Here is a 9,106-nt window from a genome sequence, read left to right on the forward strand (position 1 = left end):
TAACAATGGTAGTCATGTAATCATGGCCAGTATGAAAGGGGTGTGTGGGTGTGCACATTCACGCTCTCTATGTGTGTGTGTGTGTGTGTGTGTGTGTGCGTGTGTGTGCGTGTGTGCGTGTGTGTGTGTGTGTGTGTTCATTTGCTATGGGCTTTTTGTATACTAAGGACTTTTTCAATCTCAAGAGAGCGGCTAGCTACTTGTGTTCTAATATACATTCATGTATATTGGATTTTGATGTGGAGTTCACTTTGTTCTAGCTAGTTTTTTCTTCTTACGTACACTTCTAGAATCTTTCGACTATTTGGACAACAAAAAATCTCTAGTTTTCACTCCATTACATAAAAACATCTAGATCTTTTATCACTAATTAAAATAAATCTTGATTGATGCTACTAGACTTTGAGAGCATGATCCATGGCATTTTGATTTGCATTTTCAATGTTTTTGAGGGTAAAATACTAGGAAGCTAGGTTTGTATTAATAGTTTCCTTTGTGTAAATAAGAAATGGAGGTTGGAAATGTACTTATGTGATTATTTTGTGGTGCAATTACAGTAAGGGGGCTAATCAAGTTAGAATTGTGAATATAATGTAGGTGAAGGGTGTGAAAGGAATTATGTATTATGTGATTGGTCTACTAGGATAGTTTTTTTGCTACTTCTTTTTGCCTTAATGTTTCAATATTTGGGTTTTAGCGTTGATTCATTGCTCGTCTTCGTCATGACTACCCAAATGCATTCCTTAATCCATGCTGGTGATGAGATATGTGCATGCCATTGGTGAGAAGGAGTGGGAAATGAACATAATCAAGAGGGGCACATTTTTGTGACGTGTTATTGGCCCCTCTACCCTAGTGGCAAAGTCTGTGATTAAGTTCCATGAAAAGTGTATTGTGTAGTGGTCCTCCCCACTAGTCCTTGAAAAATGCATGTGAAATAATCTCAAGTCGTTTTTAAAGAGGATAATACACCCATTTTTAAACAGGATAATACACCCATTTTTAAAGAGGATAATACATCCATTAGGGGGCACTTGCTGATTGTATTGGGTAAATTAACCAATGGTTGTTGAGGGTAGTCTAAGGTTTTAACATCTTGACATGATAAGCATTTTGACTAATTCGGCGAGCACCTAGGGGGTCTAACAATTGAGTCATGTCACGTGGGCCCATGTGCAAGAAAATTTCGTTTCATAAAAATCGCTTTAATGTTGTGTTACTCCATCCTTGTGATAGACTGCCTAGTAAGGAAGGAAGCTGGCCTTAGGAGGAGGAGGAGAGGTAAATGTGAGGTTAGTAGGTGGGTTAGCAAACATGAAGTAGGAGGAGGAGGAGGAGGCTGGAAGTCACGTTGATTTGATGGCCTTCAGGAGGCCACAAAGTCTTGCGTGACTTATTGATGGCAACGTAATGCAATCTTGACAGGCTTTACCCTTTGTGGATTCAAGCTCGCTGATGATTATGTGTGATGCGAGAGGGGCAGAGCTACGGAACCATCATCCATCATACAGCTAGCACGCTGAGATTGAGAGAGAGAGAGAGAGAGAGAGAGAGAGAGTCGTAAGGCATCGGAGCCGTTGATTCGTGGGAAATAAACTGGGTGGTTAACGATTTTGGGACGGCTTTACACGTGGAGATAAGGGGATTGCGGAGCCTTATTAAGCAGACGAATAATCGCCCCGCGGGGGCGGGGGGGGGGGGAGGCGACGCAGCGGCCGCATGAAGTTCGTGCAGGCGATGATGGCCCCCACGCCACCGCCAGCTGGTGTCACGGGGCACGCCATGTGTTGTCGCTATCGCAACGGAACGGCTGAACAGCGCCTTGCAAAAACATAACGGGACGTGGGGCGCCCCCGTTTTATATTTTCATAGTAATAACATTAGCGTTACTTATACGTCCGTCCGTGCTCAGCAATATTATAGATCCGTTTGCCGGATGAAGACTTAAGAACAGCTGGCGGCCTCCCATTGGGACGTAAGAGTGCCCCATCTCAGCTTGGATGTGCGGTTACGAACGGGGGCGGAGCCTGGCAAGTGGACGGAAACAAAGGTGGTCGAAGTCAGAGAGGGGTGGTCCAAACGGGAATCTTATCTTATGGCTGGAAGGCGGGTTAGAAAAATAATCCGTGTCATAAAGTCCCGGGTAAAACTATTTCTTTTCTCCCTTCCGGAGAGAGAGCCCTGGCCAACACTCTAGAGGGAAGAATGCGGATTTATGAGCTGCACGCGTGGTCGAAATTTGAGCTTGGGCCGAGGGGCGGTGAAAAGAGCGAAGAGAACCTTTCAGCCTGGGGATTCACGTGGAGCCAAAGAAGCGGTTAGAGAGAGAGAGACAGAGAGAGAGAGAGAGAGTTGTGACGGAGAGTGTCGGAGCAGGAACAGGGAAAAGGAAGGGCGTCAGGGGCGCACATGTTGTGGCCTGCCCCTGCAGGATGGGATTGGTGGATGATGCATTGTGGCCGTATTATCACAGACAGAGAGAGAGAGAGAGAGAGAGAGCCTAGAGGGTGGGGACTGGGGAGCGGAGGCTAGATCATTGCTGATAGCTTGCTAGGACTACTGTTTGCGCGTGTATAATGTGTACTTGCGGTGACATCGCCATCTTCTAGTCTACGCGGCGGGACTCGAGTCCCGAGATAAAGGAGAGAAAGAGGGGGGAACTTGGAAGTTGGAAGAAGGGGAGAGAAATCTGAGAAAGAGAGAGAGAGGAAGGGAGGGTCCAGGGAGAGACTATTGTGACGGACATGGAAACAGGCAACCTGACAGTGCCGCATCTTGCTCCAGCGTGGCAGTGAGGTGGTGCGTGGCTGCCAATATGGCGCCAGGTGGCAGTGAGGTCCTCCCGGGCAGCCAGCGTGGCAGCCGCAGTTGTCCACGCTCGTTAAACTGAAGAGGAAAATGCACGGAACCTTGGAAGACGATTCTGCTCTCGTCGATCCGTCTTAGTAACGCTCGCCAGAGGCAGGCTTGACTTGAAGGCTGAAGCTCCTTCTGGGTCGGCCAGTATAGCCTCCTACTAGGTCTCTAATCTTTTCTTTCTTTCTTCCCCCCCCCCCCCCCAAACCTAACCTACATTGAATGGGTAGCCTACAGTCGTCTCATCATCATCATCTTCAGCATCATCTTTCTCTCTCTCACTCTCTCTTTCTCGTGAGAGTTAAAAAAGAAATGGGAAAAAATCACGGTGCATAATAATTTGAGACGGATCTTTTCTAACATGCTGCTGTTTTCTAACGCTTAAGAAAGACACACAAGCATACACCAGAAGGAAACGGCCAGGCTTTCCCTCCCTTTTCAATCAGCACCCCACCACCACTCTTCTTCCCTACCCGCGCATCTTTGTCACCTAAGAAAATAAAGGTCTTTGTTGCTCTTGCGTTTTAGCGAGGTGTTTTCCCTGTTTCTCCTGCGTGTTTAGTGTTCAATCCTCCCCTCTTTTCTTTCTTTCATTCGAAAGCGGGTCTTGTGAGCGGGTGGGTCTTCCTCTCTCTCCCTGTCTCCCGGCACCCTTTCCGCAGTTTGTCTGTCTGCTTATCATCCCCTCCCATAATCATCCTTCGCAAATCACCATTTTGATTCTGTTCCATAGCAGTCGTTTAGGTTAGCGTAAGACGAATTTCAACCTACTTATCCTTTTCACTGTGCAGATTAGGGTCAATTTGCATGATTTCGCGGGGTAAGCCGCCCGAATTGTGACGATAATCTGAGCAACATGCAAAGCTAGGGGCAGCTGCCTTGATCTAGGGTGGAAGCTTCCGGCGTATGCAGTATAGCTGCTTGATGCTTCCCCATATGCAATTATAGGCGCCAGATACACAGAAAGAATGAGACAGTTCAAGAGGCAGCCGCAGCGACGGCGTTGTGGCGGGGCAGAAGGTGGTGGAACGGTGAGGTGCTGGGGGGCCTAAGGATATGGAATTGGGAGGGATTAACCAGGAGTCGAAGGTAGCGATGCCGATATCAGTGAGCTATGGCGCGATTCACGAGTCGTCGTCGAAGTTCAAGATGCAGCAGCTGGGAGGAGGGAACGGAGCGCTGCAGCAGCAAGGTCCTTCGACGGAACCCGGCAGCAAGATGACGGAGACGGCGGCCCCGGCAGGGGGTTTGCCGCTGGGCCTGGCGGCCGCCAAGAAGGCCGTGAGGTACCGAGAATGCCTGAAGAACCATGCGGCGAGCATTGGCGGACACGCGGTCGACGGGTGCGGGGAGTTCATGCCCAGCGGCGACGAGGGCACCCTGGAGGCCCTGAAGTGCGCCGCCTGCGGCTGCCACCGCAACTTCCACCGCCGGGAGGTGGATGGCGAAGCTGGCCCCGCTTCCTCCTGCGGCTACTGCCTCGTCAGCCCTCGTGGCGGCGGCTTCAAGAAGAGATTCGCGCCTACCCTCGCCGCATTGCCTCCCCCACCTCATGCCGCCCCGCTAGCGCTCCCGCCAGCCAGCCCGGCCGGGCGCGTTGGCCCGCCCCCCATGATTGGCGGCGGGGGATCAACCTCTGGCCCATTGAGTCCCAGCGACGGCGATGAGCCGCCCATGGACCATCACCACTCTCATCATCATCATGCGCATCTCCAGCAGCAGCATCATCATCACCATCCTCCCTTCGGCATGATGATGGATGGCCCGCCTGGCAGCATGCCTTACCACCACCACTACCAGCATCTAGCCGCGGCAGCGGCCGCCGCAGCGGCTGGTATGGCCCCGTCCAGCTCCTCCGTGAAGAAGCGCTTCCGCACCAAGTTCACCGCCGAGCAGAAGGACAAGATGTGCGCCTTCGCGGAGAAGCTCGGCTGGCGGATCCAGAAGCACGACGAGGCAGCTGTGCAGCAGTTCTGCTCCGACGTCGGTGTGAAGCGGCATGTCCTCAAAGTGTGGATGCACAACAACAAGAATACCGTGGGCAAGAAAATGTGAGCGCCTTCCTCTCTTTAATGGTCTGCTGCAGTGATCTCCCTAGCTCACAAGTTGTTCTCTTCCACATTTTGTCTCATGAATTCTCTGCCTCTCTCTCTCTCTCTCTCGCTCTACATTCATATCTTCAAGTACCTCAGAGAAGTAGACTTCCGGGCCAGAATAAGAATTCTCACTCGTGAAGTCCGACAGTCCTGCCAAGGAGCTACCACACACCTAGCTTGTTGCAATGGAAAACTCAAACTGCTGGCAGCCGCAAATTAAGAACTTTGCGGTCACTAATGAAATCGTATTCATTAAACTCTCGCAACGTTATGAGCTTCTGTGCAAAGGAGCTCTCTGCTCATACGTAGCTTGTTGTAATGGGGATAGGTATCAGGCACGTAGAGTACCTGCCTGCCTCAACCCCCACTGCAAAAAGCTCGGTATTGGGATAGCTTCATGGTAGGAGCTCGCGAGGTTAAACATCACTAAATCGCAACTATCAATATTCTCGAGTCTTTCTCTCGCTCTTATATATATATTATTATGCTTCTCATGTTGCAGGTCGTCCGCTTCTGATATCGGCGTTGGCTACCTTGACAATGGTGAAGCCTCACCCACCACCAGCAGTGGTATCAATGGGTAGCTGCTTCCTCATATACCTGTATGCTTTTCTTCTAACCCTAATCTTCTTTTCACTGTCGCACTGTTCATCAATAATCGCCGTCAGGTTCAGGTCTCTTATGCCTCTGTCACTCTCTGGCAGGCGCAGCAGGCCCGGCAACCATGAATTTGCATTCTTCTCCCCTGTCTAACACTGTGTAATCCATAATCAGGCTTCTGAGCAGCACTTAAAGCTTGACGTGAAACTGTTGTTACGAATGAAGAAGACACCCGACACTCAGCAGAAGCATATACCGCCACTTGCCTCATTGGCAACAGTGATATCGAACCAGGTGTTCTATTCATTGTCTTCTTGAGGTTTCTAACGACATCATCATAGTACACACTGGAGAGGAATCCGTACAGAAAGTGTTTATACTATCAATAACAATAATGGAAACAGTCTCATTGTCCACACGGAAAATGTAATGGTTTTTTCCAGGATTTGCTTACAGGGATCGCAGGCTGTTTAGGTTGGATAGTTCATTATCCGGTGACACTAGAACTCTTCCACGTTAGGCTCAGATAGCCAACAAGTAGGGCCAGGGAGTGATATATAATCCCCCTCGGGGGGGAGAGAGAGAGAGAGAGAGAGAGAGAGAGAGAGAGAGAGAGCGAGCGAGTGTGTGTGTGTGTGTGTGTACAAGGTGAGAAGGGAAACTAGAATGTACACAAAGCGAGCTGCATGCGCACACAGCCGCTGTGACTTTTATGGACAAGTGCTCTTTCTTTTGGGAGGTATTGACGTACCAAAAGCGTGGCACCATATTGTACGAGAGTCGTGCACGCCTACCTTTCGGTCTCCTTTCAGGCTAGCCCTCTCTCTTCCGTGTATTTACTAGGTCTCCATTCTATGAATGAAAGAAGCTAGCGTTCTCTCTCTCTCTCTCTCTCTCTCTCTCTCTGGGGCGCGCGCTCTGTCTGGGCCTGTATACTATATGGATTGTGGTGTGCATAGTGTAGCTGAGCAAGGGGCAAGCGTGGGCTGCTGCCTGCTGCCTGCTGCTCGAAGGAGCTGAAGACGCTGAAGCTCGAGCCTAGTTGAACAGGTCGTCTGCACGCCCAGTTCAACATTCCTGCTGTTGTATGTGCAGGTGCAGGGATTGTCCTAGGGTAGAGTGTGATTTGTAAGCGCAGGCCGGTGTGTACCGGAAACACTTTTTCGAGCCAAATACTCGAGGGTTTGGAGGTCTATTTCCTTTTCATCATATTTTAGATAACGTGATCTAAAATTGCTTTGCAATTAGAAACCTTCTCTTGAGAATTTTCAAGGAGTCTTGTTAGTTCATTGAACATTCGACACTAAACCTCAGCTTTTCGTGAATACTTGTGTACGTCAAGAGTTCTTCCTTTGATATTCAAGGTTCTACACTAGTGGGTATTTGATCATGTGTGAGAAACTGCGTACCTTGGGCACTTTGACAAGGTTCACCTCAAATCATCCTTTAGGGGAGAGAGGCTACAAATGGGCATGGCATACACAAGCTGAATAATTAACCAATAATTGGTTAGGGTGAATAATTTGTGTATGGAACTCAACATGGTCATATGCATCCACATTTGAACCTAATTCAGGGAGTCTCTCATGTTGTGCACTGTTTGACGAGGTCTAATAAACTCTTGACTACCTATGAAAAACTTGGTCATCAAATTTTATTGTGCAAGTTTCCAAATATCTTTATATACACAATGATATATCCTAATTGAGATATCTACTTGAATATAAGGTTGTTATGTCCTTGTCCATGAAAATTTACAAATAGTATTTTCAAAATAGGGCTTGAAGGATAATTAAAGTCAACAAGTCACTAAATCTATTAAGGTACATTCAGTTCGAATTAGTTAGACTTTCTCAAGGTACTTTGATGTCCTTGCCAATGAGAAATATCCCCAACTACGACTTGTGGATGGAGTAGAAGAATGATTCTTAATGGTTTTATAAGAATAACACTTTGCCTAAATAGCTTATGAAAAGATGGAGACTTGTGTATTTCACTTGCAGCATCTAGGGCAAGAACTATGGTAACTATAGGGCTTTGTGCAAGATTAACCATAATAAACATAAGGGTTACAAGAGTCTGGAGGGAGATGACATGTTTGAGCCACAAATAATGTATACCATTATGCCATAAGGCTATGTTTGTTTCTCGAGAGTTCACAATATGTATACCCTCTATGCGATGTCTATTCAAGGTCTACTTATCAATATCATTATCTTCGAATTTTCTTTGAATATTAGATAACCCTTTTCTATTCAATATGGAACAAATCCATTTTCATGGCACCCTTATACATGTTTGAAAAATGTAAAACTAGTATTTGAAAATTCCACTATGTTGAATCCATGTGATATACACAAATGAGGTTTGTTGGGCTAGTAAAGTCTTCAATGTTCACCTACCAATTTAGCTAAACGAAGATAAGGTTAAATATATGCTAATCACTCTTTCATTGAGTTAGTGAAGGCTAGATGAGAACCATTAAGCTTGAAGGTTTCTTTCAACTCACATTAGGAGATGAAATGAACAAAAAAATGGGTTTAGTACCCCCACTACTTAAAATATGGAAAGATGGAGAGAAGAATAGTAAATAATCCTCTTCTCTCTCCACTTTTGCAATCTAGTCTAGTTTTTTTAATATTATCCATAAAGTATTTACTCAGATTCCTTCTCTCCATATGCAACAATCCTTTTTCAATTGAATTTTCATATTCAAAAAGAATTAATTATGGAGTGTGGTGTATGGTCTTCAATGTAAGAATTTGAGAGCTTGTTTTAATATCTTCAATGGATTTTCTATATCTAGTCTTCTAGTCAAAATACAAGAGCTTGTTTTAATATCTTCAATGGATTTTCTATATCTAGTCTTCTAGTCAAAATACAAGCAAGTAGGTCAATTTTCTCACTATTTGAAAATGTTTTTGGATGTAAGTTTAATTTTTTTGAATTTTGAAATCTCTTAGATATCTTTTCCCTCTTTGTTGTTTTTTTCCAGTCCCCTATTCTCTTACAACTCTATTGTAACCTCTTCTTTGTGTATATACAATCAACCCTGACCTATTGAACTACCCTGACTATTCCATTTCCATTGACATCTCTATGTGTCTATCTATCCTCTTACTTATTTTCCTTGGACATCTTTGTACCTATCTATGCCTCTCTAGTCTATCTCCTCAAATATTGAGCTCCCTCTTTCTATTAACATCTCTATGTAACTATCTATGCCTCTCCAATCTTTTTCCATAGAATCAAGCACCTTAATACCATCATTCATAGCTTAGTGTGTCTATTTATGCCTCTCTAGTCTACCTCCATAGACATCAAACCCCCTATGGTCATTAGCATATCTATCTCTATGTATAGAGTACCTTAACACACTCCACATGGATTAAGTTATGTTTTGTAATTAATTTATAAGTCTATTAATTTAGATAGATGTTGAGATAGAGCTTAAGTATACCCCATTATTCAAAGTCACAGTGTATAGTGTTAATACTTAAGTATTACAAAGATATAGGTGGATGGGATTGAAGCACATGGACTTGTTGATTAAT

The 9,106-nt window shown here is 45.7% G+C and overlaps 1 protein-coding gene across 3 annotated transcripts; it reads left to right on the forward strand.

The window, feature by feature from the left end:
- The first annotated feature begins 2,659 nt into the window (after nt 1-2,659).
- On the forward strand, nt 2,660-7,765 carry LOC148024261 (zinc-finger homeodomain protein 1-like). 3 transcript variants are annotated; one of them, XM_087693861.1, is made up of 4 exons: nt 2,660-3,020; nt 3,648-4,907; nt 5,455-5,554; nt 5,657-7,765. In XM_087693861.1, the coding sequence occupies exons 2-3, from the start codon at nt 3,913-3,915 to the stop codon at nt 5,534-5,536; spliced, it is 1,077 nt and encodes a 358-aa protein (XP_087549987.1). In that variant the 5' UTR covers nt 2,660-3,020; nt 3,648-3,912; the 3' UTR covers nt 5,537-5,554; nt 5,657-7,765. The 3 variants fall into 3 exon arrangements, with proteins under 3 accessions (XP_087549987.1, XP_087549986.1, XP_087549988.1); XM_087693860.1 differs by lacking the exon at nt 2,660-3,020 and adding an exon at nt 3,097-3,473; XM_087693862.1 differs by lacking the exon at nt 2,660-3,020 and adding an exon at nt 3,097-3,360.
- Nucleotides 7,766-9,106: the final 1,341 nt, after the last annotated feature.

Source organism: Lygodium microphyllum, chromosome 15 (assembly GCF_053477565.2).
Source record: "Lygodium microphyllum isolate KBCC chromosome 15, Lygodium_microphyllum_v1.1.10, whole genome shotgun sequence".
NCBI classification, from domain to species: Eukaryota; Viridiplantae; Streptophyta; class Polypodiopsida; order Schizaeales; family Lygodiaceae; genus Lygodium; species Lygodium microphyllum.

Coding starts and splice junctions, on each gene's coding strand:
- LOC148024261 (XM_087693861.1), top strand. CDS start 3,913: ATGGAATTGGGAGGGATTAACCAGGAGTCGAAGGTAGCGATGCCGATA. Junction 4,908..5,454: donor AATACCGTGGGCAAGAAAAT/GTGAGCGCCTTC, acceptor CTCATGTTGCAG/GTCGTCCGCTTCTGATATCG.